The following is a 27,558-nucleotide window of genomic DNA, read 5'->3' as shown; positions in this document are numbered from 1 at the left end:
AGGCGCTCTATTCTCCCACTCAAAACGTGGCTTAAAAGACAATGCCACAATTTCGAATGAGTTTCATTATTCACATCACAAACATTTACGGATATCAAGAATTCATTCAGAGAAAGCAAGACAAATAATTTCTGAATATAACTTAATGATATAACTATTGTCTCTGTAATTACATTAATAAGCATAATCATCCAATGAAGAAACTAAAGTAAGATTCATCATGATGGAAGGAACATAAAAACATTATTAATGGAGCTTATTCTTAAAGCCCTTTGGAATTTTTTTTTGCTAGGGCTGCTAATGTTATGCACATAATCTTTATTTTGGTACTCAGTCTCTCCTCTTCTTTGGAAACACATCGCGATCAAGTCATTCATGATCCACTTCTTCTTCTGAGTGTTGTAATTGATCTTAAAAGGAGAAAGCTCAGGAGGGAGATATGTCATAATGAAATGGACAAGGGAACCCTCAGAGATCTCAATCTCCATGACCTAGAGCTTGACAGCCATGTTTGTCATCATCATAATATGTTCTCTAATGCTGCTAGACTTATCATACTTAGTGCTTAAGAGTCTTTGAATGAGCGTACTGGCATAAACATTGGAGGTTCCTTTGAATTGATCTTTCACAGACGTCAAATATGTCTTAGCAGTATCTGAGTTAGGGATTGCTCCCCTTATCGCAACAGAGATGGACTTCTTCATTACCATCAGAGACAAACGGTTTGACTGCTCCAATTGTATCACAATTTTTCTTAAGTTCATCATAATTCTCCACACAAACGGCCGAATCAGTGAAAGTGTCAACCCTAAGTTGCATAATGAAACTCCAGAACACAAAGGACAACCATTACTTTTGCTTTTCAACTGGGAAAGTTGTTCCTCATGAGCTGCTTTATGTTGTCAATTATGGTGGTAGCAGAGGAAGTGTTAAGAGCTGAAGGAAAAAATTATGCCAGATTAGAACATTATCATGAAGTAATGTTTGCACAAAAATAACCCTACGTTGATCCCATTACAATCATGCAAAACTCAATTCCAATCTGTATCATCTTTGGGCAAAAGACATAAAAGAATTTAATAAATACATAAATGATACATAATTACAAACAACGTTGACCAAAAAGTAATTATGGATCATCTTAAAATTTATCGTAAAATTTTATCAATGTTGGCCAAAAAGTAATTATGAATCATCTTAAAATTAATCATAAAATTTAGCGCATGATCGCAAACAACGTTGGCCAGTATGCAACTACGGCCAAAAATAACATAAAAAATTCCCTGGATAAATTTTCCTGTTGGTTCCAATTTATACAGAGAAATATTCATAAAATTTGGTACAGAAAATGTCATTATTTGGACCACATTAGTCAATTAAACTAGTGCATAATAGAAAAGCATTGAGTTCATGGGAAAAATCACTTCAGAGAAAAAACTTTGGAAATCCATGACCGTTAAGAGAAACAGTATCTAAAAAACATGATTAATCTTAACGTTTTTACATTAAATATTATTTATTCTGGGCCATAATTATTAATTAATCCATGCATAAAAGAAAAAATATAGGAAAATCACTAAAAAAACCTCTTTAAATAATGAAGCCAAAAAACAGTTATAAAACCGGCCCTACCCGAACACGCAGCCCAAAGACAGGCCGGCCTAATTTTTTTTTTGCGTGCACGATGTTGGCCCAACTCGGCCTGGAGGCATGATGTCATCCCAAAATGGCGTGCTCCCGTCTCCCACTTGCACACTGGCCCAAGCAACACAGGGAGATGATCTGAACCATCCAAAAGCATCCGATGGATCATCGTTCTTTTTGCTGGAACAAAACTTGCGACGCCATTGGGTGCCCTAACTCTAGTGTCCTTTTCCTTCCTCTCCTCTGAAATCCCGTATCTGCATACATGAGAGAGAGCGAAAGGCGGCGTCCGAGGCAAATCCGGTGACACATTGCTGCCGGCGAGAAAAAAAGGGGTGGGAGGGAGAGATCCGAAGAGACAAGAAGATGTGCTATTGTGGGGGTGCTCGCCGGCGCGAGCGCGCGACAGAGTTCGCGCGCCGTGTCACCTTCTATCTCCCACTCACACACCGGCCCAAGCAATGCAGGGAGATGATCTCCGCTGTCTAAAAGCATGCGATAGCTCACTGTTCTTTTCGCCGGAACAAAACCCGTGGTGGCATCAGGTGCCCTAACCCTAGCGTCATTTTCCTTTCTCTTCTCCGAAATCCCGCAATCGCATACATGAGAGATAGTGAAAGGCGGCGTTCGAGGCAAATTCGGCAACGAATTACCGCCAGCGAGAAAAGAAAAGGTGTGGGAGAGAGATATCTGAAGAGGCAAGAAGAGGTGCTACTGTGGGGGTGCTCACCGACCCGAGCGCGTGACAGAGGTCACACACTGTGTCGCCGAGCAGCTTCTTGGTGGCGCCTGAGGAGACAATTGCGCGCGGCATGAAGATGAGGCTCCAACACATGTGCATGAGGAGCAACAAAAATGCGAGGGCGTCAGACGTGAGGGATCCGCGCGCGACGGATGAGCTAAGGAGGGAGACGCATCACCGGAGAAGGAAAGGAGCTCCGGTGGCAATAGGTGCAAAACCATAAGCCCCCCCTTGTCAAGCTTAACTTAGGGTTCCCGATTGGGGATTTGCTTCTAGGGTTAGGGATTTGGGGCAAAAAAGGGGAATGTGGTTTCGGGATTAGGGAATTTCCCGTTATAGTTTCGGGTAGTCTCTTGATTTGGCCTTAGGATTTTGGATTTGGAGAATTTCAAGTAAAACTTTCGGTTCTATCAGAAAAAATATATCGTTCCTCCTCCTTTTTGATGCTACCCGAGCTTAATTTATCCCTATCTGAGCCCCCCTGAGCCACACAAACACACATATGTGCAATAAAAACACTTAATTCAAGTCTGATTCCCCTAAAACATGAACATGTGTGTGCTCTAATTGTGTTCAACCGAAACTAATTCATATTGATTAGGGCTAAAAAGGGTCGGATCAAACTCGTAGGTGATAAAACATAAGCATATGCACATGAGCATGACATAAACAACATTGATCCAAGCCTAATTTGAACTTAAAACACATAATTGATCATCAATATTCTTAAACTGAGCAAAATGTTGGCGTAGGCGTGTGTGGTGATGGAGAGTTGACGCCGTGCAAACTGTCGGTGAAGTCAACTCGGTGTAGACACGTGGGCGCGGCGACAACGATCTTCACCACGCTTCTGCACCTCTTAGTATCGTCTTAGAGTTTCAATGGATGGGGTAGACAACCTCACGAGATCAATCTTTGAGATGCCGGCTCCCTCTCATATTTATAGGCACAATACTAGATGGGATCATAACCAATCCATTGGTTGTGCTTTCGATCAGTGCTGTAGGTGGGCCAGCCCATTAGGACTCGATCTTCAATTGAGTTACATGAGAAAAGCCGAAATCAATATTCAACAACCATCTCAAGTAACTGGCCTTAGAATGCTAGTTTGTTTGGTTTTTTTAAGAAAGACAAGTACTTTTAAAATGTATGTTAGTGTTGTGATGTGACAGTTTTATATGAATTCACGTGGTTTCAACAAATTTAAAAAGAAAATATAATGTTATTTTGTACACAAAAAATGAATTGATCAACATTTTGTAAATCCCGATGCTTGAAGTGGTATGTATTCCAATCCATCAAACATCCCAATTTCCCCAACCATGAATTCAAACATTTGAATCCTGCAGCTCTGTAGCCCTTCCACATTCGCGAGACTTTTGGTCACTGGCATCAACAATTTCCCAAAATACACGTCGCTGCCTACTCAGCTACGGCCAGCTAGGCGACCTCCACCGTTCATACTCGCACGAAAAAAAAACTCAACCCTTCCTCACCGTCCCCACCTGTCAGTTTCCGTACCCAGAAAACAGGCGCGTGCTTGCTCTACCCGAATTCCCGCCAGCACGTACGCCGTCGGTGCCGCCTGCATGCGGGCCCATACGGCGCACGTCCCACATGTCAGTGAAGGCACGCTTGACGTGGGGCCCGCATGGCAGAGTGGGCGTGGGTGGGTGGGACCCGCTCTCCACTATGGCCCGTCCCGTCGTCGCGTAGCCCGATGCTCCACGGGCGCCGCGACGCGCGCACGGAGATCCGGTTCGGCGTGTGTATGCTACCCTACCTAACTGACGTGTGGCCCTCACCTCCGAGCTGGCAGATACTGGGCCTACCAATCAGTGAAACGTGAGTACGTGGAGTAGCAAGAGGCGGTGACATTACCGCGCGGTGAGCCCGCCGTTAAACCCACCGTGCAGCACCACCAATCTGACCGTTGCGCCTCGCGGCTTTCCCTCCCCTTCCTTCCTATTCGTCGCTGCTCCCCCTTCCCAGAACCCTGCCGCCTCGGTGAAACCCCGCCTTCACCGCCGCCGCAAGAACCCACGGCGAGGACCTCCGACGACCATGGCCACCTCCGTGCCGGTGGAGCCATCGCTGGCGCTGCCGAAGCATCGCGGCCGGCCGCGGAAGAATCCTGTGGCGGCGGCGGTTGAGGCGCCGAATAGTCCGGTGTCTCCGCTGGCGGTAGCGGCGGAGGCGGAAGGGTACGAGCGGGAGAGGGACGCGAGGATCCGGGAGAACATGGAGCGGATGCAGAAGCTGGGCATCCTCGGCCTCGCGCAGAACCTCAGCCAGTCCGTCGCCGCCTCGGGTGAGGGTGGCAGCGGGCGGTGGCGGCGGAAGCCCGTGGAGCCGGGGTCCGTCGGCGCGCCCAGGGCGAAGCCCGTCTCTCCGTCTCCCGCGCGCCGGTCCCTCAGGTTCGGAGTGTCGTCTTCTTGGCTGATGTACCTCTTGTTTGGTTTCTTGAAATTACAGATTCTTGCGCGGACTACTCAGGTCAGGCTGTGTCTCTTGAAGGTTGAGTGATTTGTGTGTGTGTGTGTGTGGGGGGGGGGGGGGGGCGGCTGCAAAATCCGTTCTTTTTTTTTTTGCTGCTTATGAGTTCTTGCGTGCACCTGCATCTGTGGCTCAAGTAATCTTTTGTAGATTAGTTCCCATGGTGGTTCATTTCTTGCCGTATCGAAATGAAATGGCATTACTTGCAGTTCTTGTTCATGTAATTTTGGTAGTAATCTTTCCTCATTTACTCCTTAACTCCATACATTTTAGTATCAAATCTGTAGTATTTTCAGCGTACTCTCTCCGTTGATCTTGTGCTTTGAATGTTCAATGTATACGATTGAACATGGTTATTCTTTCTTTTTTCCACTAGAACCCTGTGAGTAACATGCATGATATTCGAATACTCAAGTTCTAAGTCACTATCGGCTTTCCGTGAGGTGTTTCAACATTCACGGTTATATTTCTTGGCTTCTCGAAAATGCGTTGATTTCTGGACTGTATATCTTGGGGCTTTCGTGAGAAAAAATAATAGAAACCTTCTTTGGAACTGTTGTTTTATTTAGGTTGAAGAGCCTGGAACCAGTTAGCTATTCTGAAATTCGCACACAAAAGGAGAAGGATTCTGAAGGTGCTAAATCTGCGTTCATGGAGGAAGGATCCAAGGAAGAAGTCTATACTGAAGAGCATGAGAAGCTTTTAGGCACATGCCACACTGCATGGACTCTCTTTGTGGATGGCTATGGCAAAGACGGTAAGCGCATCTATGATCAAGTGAGGGGCCAAACCTGTCATCAGTGCCGGTAAGTTGTGGAAGAACTATTTGGGAGTGCTGTAGCTTCGATACAGGTTCCTTTGTTATGTCACGCTTATGTGTTGTATTGTTGATTTTTGTTGAAGGCTCAAAAAGTTTGTGATATTCATTAGAGAAAAGAGAAAACAAGAAAATTGCAAGGTTAAGCATAAATAAGAATGTACATTCCTTTTGTATAAGAACCTGTTTATCATGCTAAGTTTCAGACAACAGAAAAACTACACCTTTTGAATTAGAATTACTGTGTCAGTTTTGGTGACATGGTGGAAAGGGTCTTAACACATTTTTTAAACTACGGTTATGAACTCCTGCTAGGAACAAAGTAAAATATTTTTAGCCACCTCCTTCCTAACCCGATTTTGTTTGTGTATACTAGCTAAATCAATGCTCGCATTTTAGTCTGGCTAGAGTCCAACTAAAATATTTTTTCAAAGTTGATGTCGTCAATTTTGGTTGATGGCAAGTTATTGTTATTCTTGTTCAGAGTTTTTCATGATCCATGATTTTTGTTGTTGTGACTCCTGATGCATTTTACTCAACATAAGATTTGAAAATTTCCCCCTTGAGGATGCCAGATGTACAGTGTAGTAGAATATTTGCTGTTCCAAAAAAAAGAGCATATTTACCGTTCATCATTTTTGTTCAACTTTGGCATAATAGTGTGATACTTCCATGTACAGACAGAAAACTCTTGGTCATCATACAAGCTGCTGTAAATGCCAGATTGTCCAAGGACAGTTCTGTGGAGATTGTTTGTACATGAGGTGAGTTTGTTTAAGAAATTTCTCAATTGAATGTTGGCTGGTTGGTTTTGTTACTATAGAAAAAGAAACATAGTATGATGCATTGATTTTCTGTGAACATGGATTCCTTTTTTCCCATCTTTGTTACCTTTTTTCTTCAACATGTGTACATTAATGGACTGGAGGCATAATTCCTTCTCTGCTATTGTTGTTGTTGATATTTAAGGATAGCATTGTTTAATGTAATTCTGACTTGCAACAGAATTCTATACTTTTAATATTCTGTACATGCACCTTTTACAAAACAGAACGTTTCCAATTTACAGTTTGCGAATCAAAATTGATGTACTGATATTTGAGTTTGAAACTTTTGAAAGCTTGTGGCCCGCAAACGTGTGGGGGATTGGGCTTTTGATATCGAATCCTATGAAATAAAAATTGCCTAGTCTTCAGTTTTTCTGATATTGAGTTGTGAGAAAATTTCAGCTATGGGTCGTTACCATTGACAAATATTAAGTTTCCCTAATTTTTGGTAGAAATGTTAAAATAGACTACATGTATCTAACTTGCGCTCTGTTTTCTTTTCTCCCCTGTGACTCTGCACTTCACATTTAGTTATCACTTTTGGATTGGCATTTTGTAATCAATGCAGGTATGGTGAGAATGTGCTAGAAGCTAAGAAGAATCCAAACTGGATATGTCCAGTTTGCCGTGGCATTTGTAATTGCAGTATATGCAGAACTAAGAAAGGATGGTATCCAACTGGTTGTGCGTATAGGAAGGTATATATACTAACAAACACACCTTTTTACAATTGGAAAACACAAACTACCATTTGAAGCAAAAGTAATTTGAAATCCATATATTCATTGTAGTTTGTTTGTACGTTTTTTGTTGTGTTGCTATCTTTTTTTTTGGGTTCATGTGGTCCTTGCTTGGGACTAAATGCTTTCTTCTTGTTATTGCAGTTAGTTTATAGCGGTACAAAACTAGGAAAATAGCTAAATAATGGACTGAATTTTCATGTAGTTATTATGCCTATATCAATTTGTTATTGATCCAACTGTTCTGAGCAAGCAGACGTTTCCTTCATGCAGGTGGTCAGCCTTGGGTACAAATCTGTGGCACACTATCTAATCGCAACAAAGCGATCATCAGCTAACTCAGAGGATTCAAGCTCAGCTGACTCCTCAGACAAACTGCCATCTACCAAATCAGAAACCTCATGCATTTCTGAACATGATGATGCTCCTGTTGCCAAGAAGGAAATAGAGAATGCAGAAACGAGCAGCGAAGTTAAGCAGAAGAAGAAGAATTCTGATGGCCACAACAAGGACGATAGCAAAAGTGAGTCTGTGGTGACATCTGATTCTCAGGATGCTCAGGCCAATAGGGATGCTGGGTGTGCCACTCCATCTAAGCCAGCGCCAAGGAAGAGGAAGTATGTTGAACGAAGCCCTGGCTGTGTTGCAAGCATGCTGCGGTCCCGGTCCAAGAAGCCATGAACACTTGATCTTATGAGCATGACCTTTCTTTTGCTGCCTGACTTGCTGTGTCATTTCCTTTTGTGACGACGAACAGACTTGTTAGCCTTGTGTAGCAGTTCATGGTGCATTCTGCGTTCGTTCGTCCTTCAGCAGCAGTAGGTTGATTGTGGTGGCAGTATTTTGTAAAGCTGTATTACAGCTTCAAACTATATTCACTGCCAAGTGATGAAATGGGACGTGTTGTGGCATCTAGTGTGTAGCAGTAAATGGTGCATTCTGCGTTCGGTCGTCCTTTAGCAGCAGTAGGTTAATTGTGGTGGCTTGCAAAGCTGTAATACAGCTTCAAACCTACTGCCAAGTGATGCATTGGGACGTGTTTGTGGCATCTAGTGTCAGTAGGTGATATTGGTTCTAGGTTAACTCTGATGTTAGGTGAATGTTCTATTAATCGGAATAGCCTTCAGCTTAATGTTTAATTCGTGCCGTGTGAGTGTAAATATTCAGGTGATATGCATGTCAGGTGGTGACCAGGCAGGCAAGGTGCATGTTTAGAAATCTCTTTGGATTCTTCTGGTCGAGGCATGTCATTCCTGAAGCTCCACTGTAGATTAACACGAACGCAGGCATGCCTGTATTTATCGATTGTATTTCTTTTGCTTAGTTTTTTTCTTTCTTTCGGATACCATTCCTTTTCTTTAATTTTTTTCCCTGAGGGGATCATTCCACATCCTATGGAGCAAAAGTGAAAAGGAGTTTTTGCAAATTTGCTAATGGTTTTTTATTTTTTGCAAGAATGTCACTCGAATGACAGTTATGGTAGTATTTTTGCAATTTTTTTATGGCAAATTTACAATAACGGTTTAAAACGGTGGTAAATTTACAATTGTCCCAAGTGAAAAAAAAAGAATTCCTTAGGGATGGCGACGACGGTGTAGATGCGGTAGGAGCTGGAGTCCACCTCTGCCCCCACCTCCTTCCTTACCATCATGTTGTCCACCCTCGCACCGACACCGCAGCCGAATCCAATCCTCGCAGCAGGTTCACCTCGGCTCACGGGCACCCCCATCCCTCCCGATCGCCGAGTGTAGCGGAGTCGCCTGTGCTTCTTAGGGGGATCCTGTTCATAGCTAGTAATGGTATGTTTTATTAGAAGCATGGAATGATCATTCAGATTATAATTTTTTACCTTGCATGCAAGTAGTGATAATTTTATTTCTTTTCTGTATCGGCTATGTGCATCTTAATCATGCAGAGATCGAAAGTATACTCTCTTGAAATGTATCTTCTCAATGGGAAGGGTTAATAAAAGCTTATTTATTGAAAAAGTAGTGATCGTTTTAGAACAACACAGTGCATCCTTGAATGCAATCCATCATATTGACAAAGAATAAATGTGGTTGGAATTAAACCTGGAATTGATATAGCCTTCATTTTGTGGCTTCACCACGAGTACAAAAGTACAAAGTACAAACTGACAGTGTACACATATAACAGGAATTGAACAACGTTCAAGACGTCTCACTTCAAAGGAAACAACATACACAACCAAAGCTAGAGATTCAGGTCTTTCAATTGACAAATAGATGGTGGAATATGTCCTTTTTTTTAAATGAACGAGAATTGCCTGTTATATTGACAAGAAGAAATGTACAATACAAAGGGAAAGGAGGAAAAGAGGGTAGCCTGACACTATCTGAGGTGGAGATTCAGATATCCTAGCTTTTGGGTTTCTAGATTTGATGGCAGAGGTCCCGATAAGAGTCCTCAGAGGTGTCAAATTAGACGAGGACTGTCGCCAATCGAGGTATTGTACCAGTTAGCTGGTTTGAATTCAAGCTGAGGTTTTATTGAAGTTTGCTGGCAATGTGCCTTTGATTCCGTTCGAAACGTCCAATCTCCAAGCCTTTGAGAAGGTAGTAACAAACCAGTCTGGACTCCTATGTCTGCACCCACGTGGAAAATAGTGGACCCTTTTAAGTACACGGAAGCACAACAAGAACACAAAGCCAAACACAAGATCAACTATGTCAAAACCCAATATTTTTCAACGAGATTTAGTCATTTACCTATATCATCAGTGTATGATTACAAACGCTTCTCTCCAACATGAATTAACAGTACACCGGCATCATGGACACCACCGCTCATGACCTGCGCCCAATATGCGCACCTGGTCACTGTAGCCTCTTGCCCTACCCTCTATGTCATTCTCTGCTTACAACGGTTATACCTAATAATTTATAGGCCTAAAAATACAAGTTCGATATAAACCCTATCCCTAACCACTTCATACAACTCAAGTCCAATACGTAACCTATCCATACACATATTCGACATGCATTCTAACAAATTCCATATTTGCAAATATGCCACCACCTTGAAGCCGTTAGGTGCGAACCTCCGTGTACATAGACTTGAGTCGTCCAACTCCGCTGCTCATTTTGAACAACCTGACAAGGATGTCTCACCGTCAGGACTGAATACCGTAAAGTTTGCAACTCCCTCCTCCCCGACTTCACCCTTCAATTTGTATTGATGAGCTCCCGTATTCTCGCCTATCATCACAGTTTTGCCATCCTGCATCACCTTCAAGGTCTTCTTATCTGGCATCGCCTGATACAATCAATCTTCTTTATGCAAAATTTCAAGCAAGATCAGATTCCTCCTAAATCCCGACACATGCCGCACACCCTCGAGTAGTACCTCCTATTCATCATACATCTTCAACATGATATTGCCAACTCCTATGACACGATACCCCGTGTCATCTTCCAAGTGAGCAAGGCCAAGATCACTCTCAGTTTATAAAGAGAACCACTCTATTTTAGATGTTGTATGATATGACTTACATAATCTAACAGCAATGCTTCACCATAAGACTTTTCACTCGATAGTACGAGAATACCACTATCACTCTCCGGGCCATCTTTCTTGAAAACCATAATATTTGCCACGCCCTTCTTCAGTTTCGGATAATCTTTCCTCACATGTCCCCAATCTTTACATTTATAGCACTGTGGCCTCTTCTTCCTTTTCTTATCAGTCTCCCTACTTCAATCACCCTTGACCAGCAAAGCATCTCCTGATGAGCCCTATGAGGAACCGTCCAAATAATATTCTAATTAATTACCAGGAGGATCATTATTCATAATCATAACTTCGATGATTAACCAGAATATCATCCCGATAGTTCCGACACGTGTTTTGTGCCCAAGATCGGAACACATGCCTTCCTAACATGTACATCATAACAAAGCTTAAGAAAGAGCGAGTAATTAACATTATATTACAAGTTCTTAAGCATGCAACAAGTTATCACAATTTATAGCAAAAGAGAGCTAGGAGGAGACTAAAACCTGCTCAACTCCTAACCAATAAAAGAACTAAGCAGCGGAAGACTAAGAACTATACAACAAAGGGATATGGAGCCACATGCCCTTAGGCTCCATACCAGAACATTGAGTTCGGAGTAGAGTGTGCTACTCCTGCCCGCCACCCTGATCGGTAGGCACAAAGTAGCCAAACACCGCCCCCTCCTCGCCGATCTGTGAACTTGCATCAACTTAAGGGCAGCACACTGAGTACGAAGGTACTCGCAAGTCTTACACAATATGGGTATATAATATCCCAACTCCAAGGATTATGCATTGAGCTGTTAGCAAGAATAGGCCACAAGATTAAGTAAAACATATGCGGTAAGCAACCTAGACATATGTGTGAGCAACTAACTTAACCAACATATATGAAATTACCCTGCAACTACCAACTGATCAAATAAAACTGAAACCACACTAGTATCAATGTATAACAAGTACCAACTCGATCACCTCCCACATATTCGAACCACACACCACATATCCAAACCATACAACCGAACCAACCATGAGAACTCTACGACCGGGTGCAAATGAAACAATAGCATGCTCATGACCGAGATACTCCTGAACCCACACGACTCGGGGACCATACGGCTTGTGCCACCCGCTAAAGTGCACACAAGGGGGTACCCGTGTCAACCTTTTCCAACCAGCCCCAACCGTGTGCGACATGCATCGCTCGGCGCGGCGGTACTAGAACTACTCCTGGAGCAAACTAGTACCATTTACAAGCCCGCCCGCTCACACCGTCGATGTTCAGGCCCCACAAAGCCACAACTGCGAAGGTATTCGGCTCGCCTTACCATTAGATCAGCATGTGGTGAGTAAGATAAGTGCTAAAGCCAACTACCCGACGATCGGCCTTAAACGATGCAAGCGGCCCACAGTGTCCGGGTTCCCTTCCCGAACTACCTCAGACTTTCCTTGAGGGCAGATGACACCCCTAACACCACCCACATCTCGTCTCATACTCACCACTTGACCAACCAACACCAACAATCCAACACAGTAACCATTGTGAAAGTAATTTAACCTATAGCTCGCGAACGATGGGATGTTCCACCGCTCGACTTCTACCGAGGACATATGCATTGCTAAGCATCTCGCATCACTTTTAAGTTAGACCCTAACATGAATAAACCCATGCTACAAGGATATAGACCAACAATAATTCAAGGTAGAGACAATGTGATCAACATAGGTTCTACCCATAAAAGCCCGACATCGACTTCCTATACATGCAAACCTATACATAAGCATAATTTATCAATATTTATACTTCATTCAAGTCAACCGACAGGGTTCAATATGATAGATGCTTGCCTTGCTGTTCAGGTGGCTGTCCAAAATTTCCCTCGCCGTCCTCGAACACCGACTCGACGTTTTCTAAAAAGAATAACGTGTGCAATGCCATGACTATGGATGAAATGCAACAATGCATGCTATATGATGCGCAAAATATGTTAAAAGTGTAAACATGCAAGCTAGAACAAAATTGGGACTCAAACCAATTTAAAAAGTTGCTGAAAGTGCGGAACCTCCGGATAAATCTCTGGAACCTCCGGACATATGCGGACTATCCGCAAAAATATGCGGAACATCCGGAAATTGCGCAACTTAGACAAACTCCAGACTATCCGGACTTTTCTCCGGATACTCCGGACATGTGCGAACCCTCTAGACTTTTGTCCGGACACTCTGGACCTAGGCTGAAAATGTGTTTTCAATGATTCGTCGATCGATTCAACTTGAACACTAGACACACTCTATGTAAATATGGTCATAGACTATATAAGGGGTTTAGATTCAATTAATTACGAAATGTTAAAGATTGAAACCATTTCAATGACTTATTAAACCTCAGCGCGTATTTCATTAATCAACGGAATTCAAATACTCATCTCATGGCTCATAGTATTTTTAATGTGTAGAGGATGTTAATACAAGGCTAACAAAAGTAGTTTTATAATTTTAGGATATGACAACAACTAACCGTGACCTAAACAAGCCGAAACACATTTAATTAACTCACTAATTCTCAAAAATATTTTCTGGAGTTCCAACATTTTTAACACGTAGTTCACACTCATACGAAGCTAACGCAACTGGTCTGACATCGTTTGGAGTTCGGATGAATTAATTATGAATTTTACAAGCCTCAACGCGGGTGATGAATAGTAACTACAGACCCTCCGCACTTTTATATGGAACCTCTGCACTTTTGCGGACTATCCGCATTTTTTTTGCAGAGGTTCCGGATTACGGAACCTCCAAATAATTTTTCAGAGGTTCCGGACTTTCTAGAACTACTCCTATTTGAGGGGAAACTTTGCCAAATCGATTTGTGATTTTTTTTTCACTCCAAAGAGAGATATGTTTGGGAGAGTTTAGAGAGTCTATAGCTTAACTAACCACCTAGAAACTCAATTCCTAAATCAAATCTTTATTGGTAGAGTGAAGCTCAGGGATCCTATAGAAGAACGCATATGCTCAACTAAATCCTCATTTTGGTCTAAAATCTCAAAAACTCATGAACTTTACTAAAACTCGAAATCGATCAACCAAATCACGAATTCTTGCCATGAAAAGTCTAAGAGACTTACTCAAGATACTTGTGGAGTTGGGTGACCGTCGGGAAGTGGAGGAAATGCCCGAGAAACGAAGAATTCCGGTGTTCTTCTCGTTTTAACCCTAAACACCAAAATGAGCCAAGAACGACTCAAATCCTTCAGAAATTCGAAAATGAATTGGATGGATGAGTAGCTTATGAGCTCTAGAATGCAATGGTACCACATGCTTACCTCCAATCCTTCTCTAGAGCTCGAATTTGAGGAGAAAAGGAGAGAAAGCTTGAGAGGGGAGTGAGAGGGAGGCAGCAGCAGCAGCTGCACGGGTGGGAGTGAAAGGACAATAATGTCGCCTAGAGGGGGCGGGGGGTGAATAGGCATTTTTACAAAAATTCAACCTTTTTACCGTTGACCTAAACTTGCAGCGGAATATAAACTAACGGGTTTTTTACAAGTGAAAAACCTAAATATGCTAGGCTCAACTTGTGCACAATCACTCTAAATAAATGTGGGAATTACAATCCTAAGTTGACAAGAATTACTCTAATCTAGCGAGAGATTTGCAATAAAATTTAAATTGAAAAAGGCTGAAAATACTGTTCATATACCTGAAATTACTGTTTACCGAATACTCCGGGTTGTACAGGTCCGGAATCTCCGGTAAAGTCCGGATTCTCCGGATTCTGTACAGAACTAAGCCCAAAACTGAATATAAAGGATGGGTAGAGAGTTCTAGCTCAAACCAAGTGATGTCGTGTGTTCCCGGAGATGATTCCAAGTAGATACACGGAGAACCTACACTCAAATACACACAAACAAGTAGATCGACCAATATGCACAAAGATTTGAGCAAGAATTCAAAAGTAGAGGAACAAAGAGGAGACAAAATTTGTTTCCCGAAGTTCGGATTCACCACCGTGAATCATACGTCTCCGTTGAGGAAGCTCCAACGAGCCGAGTCTCTTTCAACCGCTTTCCTCGATCCACTAGCTTTATCTCTTCCCTTTCAGAGGCGAGATCGACCTTCACAAACTTTCTCGCGGCTCACCACACGTGCGGGAGCTCACCGGGCAACACCTAGCCGGCTAGGAGGTTTCACCTACAAGAGTAACAAACGCTTCGAGAACTTCTTGTCAAGAACTCAAGTGCTCAAGATTGGATTTTAGCTCACATGCACTCAATCTTCCAATCTCACAACCCAACTCTCTTTTCTTCTCAAATCATATTAGAATGGAGTGAGAGGGAGTTCTTTTGGCTCTAGAGGATGTTCTTTTCGTGCCCTTGCAGCAGCCCCAAAGGATGGGATGAGTGGAGGTATAAATAGCCCACTCCAAAGAACTAGCCATTACTGTTCTGACACACCTACCCCGGAGTATCCGGTGAACACCGGAGTATCCGGTCTCAATTCCAAAAACAGTGTCAGAACGGTCACAGAACGTGTCAGAACTAGCCGTTATGCTCTTTTATGGACTTTACCGGAGTATCCGGCCTACACCGGAGTCTCCGGTCGGCACTTACCACAGAAAACAGCCCCGGAGACTTCCCGGAGTCTCCGGCCACTTCAGGTACTGGAGTATCCGGACTTCACCGGAGTCTCCGGCCTTTCCAGGTACCGGAGAATCCGGCCTACACCGGAGTCTCCGAGTACAGCACAGCTGACTTCCGAAAAACGGCGATAACTTTTGATCCCGGAGTCCGATTTCGACGATTTTGGACTCTATGGAAAGCTTATTCAGAGGGCTACACATCCCAACTGAATTCATGACCTAAACACATAGGATAAAACTAGGAACACTCTAAAACCTATTTTGGACACTTCCACATTTTTCGCTCCGGACTCTTCATAAGAAACTCTCACTTTGGGTTTGGTTGGAAACTCTTGAGCACTGAGACACAACAATTAGCTCACGTTGCATCCCTCTTAATAGTGCAGCATACCTAGACTCAATTTCAAAGATAAAATGCATTTGAACCAATTTCAGCCTTTGAAAACTTTCAAGTACCGCTTCTTACTTTCAAACCTTTGAGGGTTGTCAACTTCCATAAAATCTTCACTCTATCTATTCTTGATTCCTCATGTGATTTATGCGAATAACTCATAGCTTCCATGGCCTTGCACGGTCCATTGGCGCAAAGCTTCACTCACTCTTCACCATCGCCTTGGTCCTTCGGCGCCAAGCCATTTGCTTGCCCTTCACCGCCGGATGGTTCATCGCAGCCGAGTTTTGCTTGCCCTTCACCGTCTTGCCATAGAAAACTATTTTGTATTCGACATCTTCAAGGAATTCATTTTATCAAATATGGAGTCTACTCTTGTTCTTCACTCTTAGCATATATGATTTCAATTCAACTTATGACTTCTTGTAGATCCTAACCCCAGCTCACTCTCAGGCACAAAGCACATGGGTTAGTCCATAAAACATAAATGACAACATTTATACCTTAAGTTACTTGATCTCCACAAGTAACTTATTAGCCTTCATGCATATTATCAATCTTCATATAGAACATAACCCCACTCATTCTTAAACACATAGCACACGGGTTAGTCCATAAAACTCTATTGACAAGCATACCTTTAGTTACTTGATCTCTACAAGTAATTTAGCCTTCAAGCTTATTACTAATCTTATTGAGCTTCTTCTTCTTCTTATGAGCATTACTAAAATCTCAATGACTTTTGATGCAATTCTTTGAACTCATGACATTTCTCAAAGAATCCATACTTCATTATTTATGCATCTCCTATGGAATAACCTAATAGCAATTCTTAATATGATTGTTAGTCCATAGGTATTTTCATCACTTACCCGAGCATCACCTAGAGCTCATTCATCTTGATACATTTTCAATCTTCCCATTTACCTAGAGCTCATGCATATCTCTCATCCATGCATCACCTATGGAACAACCTATTAACAAACTCAACACCATTGTTAGTCTATAGGTATTGTCATTAATTACCAAAACCGCACATAGGGGCTAGATACACTTTCAGGGAGGCATGGGGAGTGAGGGAGGAGAGAGAGGGAGCATGTGGGGCTACCCATTTGGGTGGTTGGGAAGGTGGGGCTCACGGGTGAGAGAAAAAACCTATTTAACTGCTAATTCTATTCTTTTTTCTCCCGAATTTTTTTCTCTCATCCAATTGACTTTTAACGAAGTGCATTAGTGTTCCGAATTACAATTACGCAAAATTAAACATAATGTTTAAGAAGCATGATTATGCTTAATTACGTGATTAAGAATTTGGGTCGTGACAAACCCTCACCTGCATTGTTTTTCCTCCTTTGATCATGAGCAAACAACGCCGTAATGATATTATCCACTTTAACTGCCTCTTTGTCATACATCAAAGTAGTGACCAAGTGCTTATAAGATCTTGGCAAAGAACACAAAAGAATAATCTCTTGTCTTCATCATCAATTTTCATCTCCACCTTCACAAGGTTACCTACAACTTAATTGAAGACATTTACGTGCTCAGTAAGATCCAACCCCTCCTGCATCTTTAGGTTGTATAGTTTCTGCTTTAGCTACAGCTTCTGGGTCAATATTTTGGACATAAATTGATCAGCCAATTTATCCCAAATCTTCTTAGGTGACGTCTCATCCATGACATGGTACATGATCTGATTAGAGAGAAACAACTTGATTGTCACCGCTACTTGTGCTCACATCTCCTCACACAGGTCATCATCTATCGTGGCCTGCTTTGACTCTTGTAGAGCCTTGTAGATACCCTGCTGTGATAGTAGGTCCTTAACTCTCGCCTACTATAACTCGAAATTGCTAGTCCTGTTAAACCCCATCACCTCGAATTTGGACACCATCAACACCATTTACTTGTTGCTGCAGATCATCGAATCCCTTCGCTCACGTGTGTTGAGCGTGCCACCGCACACTCATCCCACGCCCCGCCTAGATGCACCGCTGTGCACACACTGAACCGCATGCACGCCACCTCGTGCATCACCTATGGACTATCTGTCACTCTCGAGCCCCATCGACAACCACGTCTCCGCATTTCGACCGAAGTAGTAGCGTTGGATGAGCAAGATCTCCAACCTGATCTTTCTTATTGCGAGCATTTGATTTGCATCCTTGATGAAGCCGAGGGAAAGACCCAACATCGTTCAATCAAGTTTCTCAAAGTTCAATGGAGCAATCACTCTGAAGAGGAGACGACATGGGAACATGAAGATCGACTTCATGTTGAATTTTGTGAGCTTTTCTCAAGCATGTGAGTGTTATCTTAGTTCTTTTCCTCGCATCATCTTTGATGTTATCCACCAATTCCTTTATCGCTTGACTCATCGACTGTTGACTTTACCATGCTCTCCTTTAAGCTCACCCGAATCTCAGGACAAGATTCTTTTAATAGGGGAGGTTTGTCACATCCCAAAAATGCATATACATGTCACTGAGCATCATAAGCATCATTTTTATTATGAGCATTGTGTATTTTGATTAAGATGAATTTTGGTGCATTTTTCAATATTTTTGGGAATCTAATCGATGCCGTAAAAATGTGCTAGGAGATATGTGAGTAACCAAGTTAGGAGAATTTTAGTTTAATCTCCACCTGGGCTTTGAGAGTGAATTAAATTCAAATGGGTTCATCTTGAATTATAGTTGCTATGCAAAAATTCTTAATTTTTTTTGGAGCACTAGAACACCATTTATGGATTTAAGAAGAAAAGGAAAAGGGAATTGTTGAAAATAAAAAGGAGGCACTTCCTTGTGGGCCCACGTGAGCTGGCCCCCTCCTTCTCTTTTCATTCAGCTGCAGTGGCTCTCTCTCACCCCCTCACTCACTCTAACCCTCACTCTCTCCCTCTCTCTAAAAAAAACACTAAAGGGGAGAACACCCCTCTCTTCCCTCTCCACCCAAAATCTCTCTAAAGGAGTTGGAATTGAGGTATGCATGCTACACCATTGCGTTCCTTAGCCTTTGAGCTTTCCATCCATCTGAGTATTTGGTGCATGCACGGAGGATTGACGCCGTTCTTGATCTCTTTTTCTCACTTGGATGAAGCATCAAGGAGTTGTGTCACTTCTTTTTCTTCCTCGAGCTTCTTCCTCTCTTGTGCTCAACCCGGCAATCACCACCCCAACAAAGATGTGGGGTAAGTTCCCTAGAAGCCCATGGTGGTGTTGCATGCGGTGGATTGGGGGTATGGTTGAGCTACATTGTTGTGCTCACGAAGCTCCACCGCGTTCTTGATGCAAAAGAGAAAATAGGAGGAAAATGGTTTAGAGTGAGAACTTGTGTTTAGCTCGTAGGGATGGTCAATGAAGCTTAGAATCCATGCTTTAGTGCAAACACATACACTTGGTGAAATGGTTTCGACATGCAAGTTGAATCGGCTGGAGGATCGATGCAAGCTCAACCATGTCAGTTGGGTTAGAAGTTCTGACCTTTGGATCGGAAATTCCAATTAAATAAAATTGCCAGCCCGAGAACCCTATAATTGCGAAAAATCAGAAATTGTGACCGCCATCAGAAATTCTGATCCTAATATCAGAAATTCTGATTAAATAAAATCACCAACCCGAGAACCCCATAGTTGCAAAAATCAAAAATTCCAATCACCATCAGAAATTATGATCCTAAGATCGGAAATTCCGATTAAATAAAATCAACCAACCCGAGGACCCCATGGTTGCAAAAATCAGAAATTCCAACCTAATACCAGAAATTACGACCACCGTCGGAAGTTATGACCCTAACATCAGAAATTCCAATTAGATAAAACTAGCAACCCAAGAACCCAATGTTTCGATTTTTTTGGAAGGTTCAACTGATCGGAAAATTCTGATATTCCTATCAGAAATCCCCATATTTTATTTTGGAACTTCCGATATTACCAAGATGCTCTTATTTTAGGGACTTCCTTTATCTCGCGTGTTAATGCATTCATATCTTATTGTACTACATCTTTACTCATGCATACATCATGGCATTCATCATATTAATTTCGATGCATCATCTTTCTTTTAGCGATAGATGAAATGGAGAGCAACGCGGGCGTGATCGAGGTTGATCCGGGCTTTGTTGCTGTTGATTGTGAAGCTAAGCACCAAGACAAGCATCTATGCATACTTCACCATTACTTTGGATCATGTGTGTTTAATTTTGATAAGGTACTGCTATATGTATGTCATGCATGTTTATCGAGTCAATGCCGGGTTTTATGGGTAGATCCTATTTTTTGCATTGCCTATACCTTGATATTGTTATCTCTTGATCCATTATTGTAACCCGGGGTGTTACCATGTACTTGTCCAACTTAAAATTAACGTGACATGCTTACAATTCTAGGTCACCGGTAGAAGTCAAGTGGCGGTTCATCCATTGTTCGCAAGCTTTTTGGGTTTAACAATGTTTCATCAAAATAAATATGTTGGGATGATGAGATATGAGGATGAGACGAGATTTAGGCGGGCATTAGGGATGGCTCCGGAATGGAGTCTCGAAGGTCATAGGCCCGCCTAGGTCATTTAAGCATTGATCGTTGACGCTATTGGCTTAAGCACTTGTCTGTACTTTTCATATATCCGAATATGGTAAAGATGAGCCGAATACCTCTTGCACCTGTGATCATTTGGGCTTGAATGCCTACGGTGTAAGCAGGAGAGCTTGCAGAGACATTTGAGATTGCTCTGGGAGTAGATCTAAGTGGTCTCCACACTGAGAGACGCATGTTCCAAACAGTCGAGGCTTAATTGAGAAAGTTTGTCATGGGTACCCCATCTTGCAATTTGATCGGTTGCTTGAGCCGTATGGTCTCATGTCGTGTGGGTAAAGAAGTACCCTCTGTAGGGTGTACAATCAATTCGAATTGCAATGCTCTCGGTCATGAGCACGCTTAATGTCCATCCGTATTAATCGTAAAGTTTCTGATGATTGGGTGTATGAGTTGGTATGTGGTATGTTGGGAGTTGGCTTGTGTATGTCTCTATTGAGATGAGCATGTACTTATGATGGTTATGTTTATACTTATGTTCTCATGATGTGATAGCATAAATTTGAGATATGTTAGGTACTCACACTCTTGAGTTAATAAATTGCTTTTGCATACAAATTCATTTAACTTTGTAGCCTATTCCTTGCTACTCAAGCCAAATGCATTATTCTTAGAGTCGGGTTATTATATATACCCAATATGAGTAAGACTTGCAAGTACCTTCGTACTTATGTTATTCTCGTTGAGTTTTTACAGGTGAGAATGAATTAGTGTACAACTACTTCATGCTCGCCGATGTCGATGATGGACAAGAGTAGCGGTGTGCTACTTGTGGTGGTTCGGTGGTGCCTTCGGGCAAATGACACCACCACTTTTGTTGTTTTAGACCATATTTCTATTGTGTAGTGATATTTACATGTTAGGGTATAAACTTGATGTATCGTGCTTATTCTAGCGCTTGTTCATGTCTATGTGGAGAGCCTGAACATGTGTATTTGGCTCTCATCTTTAAATTCCAGCTGTAGTACCTTTAAATTGCTGAACTTGTAATGACTTAAAACTTATAATATATTTACATTACTCGCTCTTTATTACACCTTGATATGACGAAGCTTGTTGTAAATGTGTGTGTTCTGATTTTAGGTATAAAACACATACCAACTTATTGGGATTGTATTCGTCTTAATCATTTAATGGCTGCGATTGTTGTTGTGAGATGTGGGTTAACATGTGGCACGTCGAGAGAAAGATGTGTGCTAGCTCTCATCTTATCAAATGATTGCCTAATTTGATTAATTCAAATGCAATTTGGAGGTTGTCACACTCATGGACCTTGGCGCCTCAACCCAGTGCCCCGCCTGGTCCAGTCGAGTGCCTCACCAGGGCCGGCTGCCCACGCTGCACCAAGCCCCACCTGTGCCGTGTTTTCTGTCAGCCTGAATGAAGCTGCTGCCCACCAGGCCTCTCCAGCTGCTGGGCCACACCAGCAGTGCCATTAGCTTGAGCTCCTACCGGTCAATCGGCCACTAGAGCACGTGCTAGCCGCACATGGGCTAGTCAAACTCGTCATCCCGTGTGTTCCTAGCAGCTGTATAGTAGCCCAACTCGGTCAAGACTCCAATTGTCACATGAACTCATGCCTACGACCATTGTTCCATCCAGGACTTCGTGGCACACATCGTCGCCCTTGTTGTAACTCTCGAACACCTCCATCAACCTCTGAGTCCACCATAGCCTTCACCATCGCTGTTGCTGCTCCACCTTGAGCATGCAACATCCATTTTGATATGTATTGACTGCCTGCCAATCAGATTGTGAATCAAAACCGCCACATTCGTTCGTGACGTCTTCCAGCTGCACCGTCGAATTTGGCTGTCATGTGTGATCGACCCCTATCGAACAATAGCCTCCATACTCCACCTTGCGCCATGTCTGACACATGGACCGTGCGATCTTTGCATGGTGCGGAACATCTCCTCGTGCCTTCATGTGATCTTTCTCCATTGCTCTGGCACCATTTGTTAGAGTACGCAGAAGAACAACAAATATTATAAAGCCAAACACAAGATCAACGACACCAATACACGATATTTTTTTAACAAGGTTCAACCATCTACCTATATCCTCGGGGCATGACTATGGATACTCCTACTCAATATGGATTAGCAGTACATCGGCATCAGGGACACCTCCTCGCACGACCTATGCCCAATATGCACACTTGGTCGCCGTTGTCCCTTGCCTTGCCCTCTATGTCATTCTCTGGTTATAATGGTGGTGCCCAATAATTTATTGGCCCAGGAATACAAGTTTGATACAAACTCTATCCCTAACCACCTAATACAACTCAAGTCCAATACGTAACTTATCCATACACATATTCGACACATATTCCAACAGACCCATTTGGTAAGATGCAAAAGATGCATATTCACATCTGAAGGGAACCACCACAATCTTGAAGGAATTTCTAGCCATTTTTATCAACCTTAAGCTTGCTAGGCCAGCAAGGTGTTCATGGGTTATTATTGCTTAAGTCATCCATGAAATCAAATTATTGACCATACCAATCGATCTTAGAGGGCAAAAGTCCGATAATGAAGGTTCATCTAGCCCTAAGTGTGATTTTGGTAATTAATGATAATACATATAGATTAACAATTGTGTTAAGAATTGTTAGTAGGTTGTTCTATAAGTGATGCATGGTGGATTGAGCATGAATTTATTGATGAATGCCATGAATATAAAGAGAGATGCATCGAGATCAATAAGCTCTAGGTGATACTCATGTGATGAAGAAAAAGCTATAGTGGAAGAGACCTCACAGGTTGAGTATGGTCTCAATAAGATTGACAATAAGCATGAAGGTAAAGTTACTTATGGAGATTAAATGATTAAAAGTATGAGATTGCCAGTTGTGTTTTATGTACTAACCCATGTGCTATATGCTTGAGAGTGAGTGGGGTTAGGTTCCATATGAAGATTGATAATAAGAGTGAAGACTAAGTTACTTGGGAAGATCAAGTGACTTAAGGTATAAAGTTGTCAATTGAGTTTTATAGACTAACTCATGTGCTTTGTGCTTAAGAATGAGTTGGGGTTAGATTCAATAAGAAGGCATGGTTTGAATTAATATACTCAATATGCCAAGTTGAAAGAGCAAGACCAAATAAGCTTAGTGAACAACTTATATGCTTGATGCTTGTGATTCATACCTTGGTGGTGAACCAAATGAAGATGGCATAAAGAGTGAAGTCTACTTCGTGCGTGGGAAGCCATCAAGAGAGCTCCATCAAGCTTCCGGAAGATCAAGAGAAGATTGAGAAGGGAAGCGAGGATGGACATCATCATCAAGCTCAATTGAAGAGTTGATGACAAGCCTAGAAGAAGCTTCGGTACTAGGATGATGTGTTCGTCTAGAATATGTTTTTTAGTTTTGCCGATCTCAAGGAGTTTGGTGAGAGATCAGGTTATAGGATCGATAGCCGTACTATCAAGAGGGGCTGCCAAAAGCATTGCTCGATTGTTATATCACGTGCTCAAACCATGTGCTTAGTGCAGGATATGTTTGTGTTGAGAGTTTGCTTTATAAGTCCGGGGTATCCAAAAGGTGTTTAGATTTAACCCTTTGTTGTTGTTGGCCTTTGTGGCGTGTGGTATGCAATGTGGCATCTAGGCTAATCTCTGGTGATTAAACTCGTGGAAGTATCAGATGTGTGTTTCCGAAAGTTCTTAGAGTGCCTTTGTTGGCAAAAGTCTATGTGTATCGGAAGTTCCGATGTTAGGATTGCATGTTCCAATTGGGGTCGAATAGTCTGGTCTATGAGAACTTGGTGTTCTCGGGTTGCTGAGTGATAGGTATCGGAAGTTCCGATGTGTCAATCGGATGTTCTGATATGGGTCGGATAGTCTGATATGTTGAGAACTTGGTGTTCTCAGTTAGCTGTGTAGGAGTTAATTGGAAGTTCCGATGTGGTGATTGGAAGTTTTGATTGGGATCGGAATCTCCGGTCTTGTGCCGAGTTAGGGTTCTCGGTTAGGAGTTTGTTTTTAATCGAAAGTTCCAATGTGGTGGTTGGAAGTTCCAATTGGGGTTGGAATCTCCGGTCTTGTGCCGAGTTGGGGTTGTCGGTTAGGAGTTTGTTTTTAATAGGAAGTTCTGATGTCTGGATCAGAAGTTCCGATGTGTAGTTTTTGCCAGATCTGGGTTGGTTTGTGAAGTTCAAATCTGTTATTTTGAATTGATCGGAAGTTCCGATGTGGAGATCGGAACATTCGATGTGTGTACGAAAAGGTTGTAACAGCTAGTTTCCTACCGTTGGGATTCTAGGATCGGAAGTTCTGATCGGTGGAGAATCTGTCTAACAGCTAGTTTTTCAGAGTGGGGTATAAATACCCCTTAGGCTCATTTCATGGGGCTGGTTACCCCTTAGGCTCATTTCATGGGGTTGGTTGCTTGGTTGCTTTTGTGGTACTTATGAGAGGTGTTAGAACTCGGTGTTCCACCTTTGAGTGCTCTCCTCCTCTCTCTATAAAAAATATGTGAGATTCAAGACTTTGTGGCTTAGTGAGGATAGAGTGAGGTGTGTGGAGCTTGGGTTACTCGCACGTGTCAAATTAGTTATGTGTGCTTGAGTACTTGGTGTTGATCGTGCGCTGGTTTGAAAGTTTGTTACTCTTGGAGGCCACCGTCTCCTAGACGGCTCGGTGGTGGATTATTGGCGATATCCTCAAGTGAAGATTGTGAAGAGGTCCAGAAGTGGTTGCAAAACCTATCATCTCCGGAGTGGAGGAAGAGTTGGCCATAGTGGAGGCGATGAGTGCGTGTGTGCAACTTTGTGAGAAAAAAAGGGTTAAAAGAGACCTGACTCAAGTATGACCGAGCTTCCTCAACGGAGATATAGCATATCAGTGAATATCTGAACTTCGGTAACAAATTATTTGTCTCTGTATTTCTTTACTCTTGTGCATTACTTTGATATCCATGCTTGTATGCTTATTTGTATGTGCATGGAGTTAATTTTGTGATATTCAAATCTGTTATTTTGAACTGATCGAAAGTTCCAATGAACAGTATTAGAACTTTTGTTGAACAGTAATTTCAGAACTTCTTATTAGAGTTTTGTTACATATCTTGCTAGATATCTTTGTCACGCTATGATTGTAACCTTCACACTTATTTAGGGTGACTGTGCAATAGTTGAGACTAGCATATTTAGGTTTTTCAATTGTGAAAAATTTGTTAGTTTTATTTCCGCTGTAAGTTTAGGCTAAATAGTAAGAGGGGTCGAAGTTTTGTAAAAATACCTATTCACCCTCCTCTAGGTGACATTATTGTCCTTTCAGGTAAATCGATTGATATGGAGTTCAAGAATGGGTAAGCTGGACCATCATCGCCCTATCCAATTTGGTAGCACTCTAATTTATTTCCATGTCATATTTAATTGCTAGGAAACCACTTTTGCATTATATATATATATATATATATATATATATATATATATATATATATATATATATATATATATATATATATAGACATACACACACACATCTATTCATATTTGGGATGTTACATAACCTATCTCCCTAGTGTGAATCTCGTCCTCAAGATTTGGACTGGTCGGCAAACAGTTAAGGAAACTCTACCTTCAAATCTTACTCATGCTCCCATGTAGCTTCTGATTCCAAGTGGTTGCTCCACTACACCTTGCACATAAACTCTTGGTTACACGTTCCACAACTTCTAGAATCTTGATCGGATATTCTACGTGGTGAGGTTTTCCCATGGCTCCACATCCTCCAATGGTAGTTGCTTTTTGGTACTTATATACATTTCTTCAACCGGATATAACAGAAATGTGTACATCGGCAAGCTTGGGTGCCATTTCCAACTGATAAGCCACTTCTTCTCGTGTAGCCAACAACTTGAAAAGTCTAATATATCTAGGTGTTAACTTGCCTTTGACCTAAAATTGGCGTAATCCCCTCAGGGGTGAAACCTTAAGATATATGAAGTCTCCAACTTCAAAAGTTCGCTCTGTATGTTTATTATTCACATAGCTCTTCTCGCTTTTTGGCATAATTCAAAATCTTAGGTCTAAAAACTTGACCTTCTCTAGCTTCCTTCGAATTCAAGGATGATCTACACTTCCTTCCTTTAGAGCTTCAAACAATGCCATCTACAAATTAGATTGATAATTATTATTGTAGAAGAATTCTGCATAAAGAAGAATTTTATCCCAACTATTGCTACTCTATAAGGCGTAGACTCTTAGCATATCCTCGAGTATTTGATTTTCTTGCTCTGTCTGATCATTTGACTGTGGGTGATATGTAGAGCTAAAATTCAACTTATTATTTAGGGACTCATAAAGATTCTACCAAAATCACGAGGTGATTTGAGTACCTCGATCTGACACTATCTTCTTTGACACTCTATATTGACAAACAATTTTTGACATGTATAGCCGCACAAGCTTCGCTCCACTATATGTAATCTTGATTGGAATAAAATGAGCTACATTAGTAAAACGATCCACTATAATATATAATCATATTCTGATTGAGATCAAGGTATCCCTACTATAAAGTCCATATCATTTTTTTTCCGCTTCCATTTAGAAATCTTTAATGGTTGAAGTAACTCTGCTAGTCTTTGATGCTCTGTCTTTGCTCTTGTAAAATTTCACATAAGGCAACACACTCGACAAATTTTCACTTCATACTAGGCCACCAATAACGATCTTGATTCATCGGAGGATAAAGGAAAATAGCTCATTTATGGGGCGATTTTAGGAAAAACAGAAGGGCGATAAGGTGTGGTTCAAAAGTTTAGATGATTTGTTTCTTGATAAATGGGTGATTTATTCCCGAGGCGATAGGTTCATCTGATCATTCTATAGTGAAGCACATCTTCGAAAAATCATAACTTTTTTTATGACTTGGATAAAGACATTTGTATATAAAATATGTAGCTTTTAATGAGATCTATATTATCTAATTAATCATTTCTCATTTGAAACCATTTGGACTCCAAAATAATTGCTATAATGTTCATATCTAAACGTTCTGACGATTATTTATGTACTCAAATGGCTCCATCAGTCACATCAATTTAGGTGACTTGTTGCCTGATAAATGGATGATATTTTCTAGTCACCGATTTTTTTTTATTTACAGGCGATTTACAGACGCCTAGTTTTGTGACTTTTTG

General features: G+C 41.8%; 1 protein-coding gene across 1 annotated transcript; it reads left to right on the top strand.

Annotated features, from left to right (window-relative positions):
* Positions 1-4,330: 4,330 nt before the first annotated feature.
* Positions 4,331-8,498, top strand: LOC133887463 (uncharacterized). The gene is made up of 5 exons (XM_062327426.1): positions 4,331-4,803; positions 5,452-5,688; positions 6,380-6,463; positions 7,095-7,224; positions 7,540-8,498. Exons 1-5 carry the CDS (start codon positions 4,451-4,453, stop codon positions 7,945-7,947), a joined length of 1,212 nt encoding a protein of 403 aa, XP_062183410.1. The 5' UTR covers positions 4,331-4,450; the 3' UTR covers positions 7,948-8,498.
* The last annotated feature ends 19,060 nt before the right edge of the window (positions 8,499-27,558 follow it).

Source organism: Phragmites australis, chromosome 12, assembly GCF_958298935.1.
Source record: "Phragmites australis chromosome 12, lpPhrAust1.1, whole genome shotgun sequence".
Taxonomy (NCBI): Eukaryota; Viridiplantae; Streptophyta; class Magnoliopsida; order Poales; family Poaceae; genus Phragmites; species Phragmites australis.
Note: the sequence above shows the minus strand (reverse complement) of the source record. Positions and strands in the feature narration are given on the sequence as shown.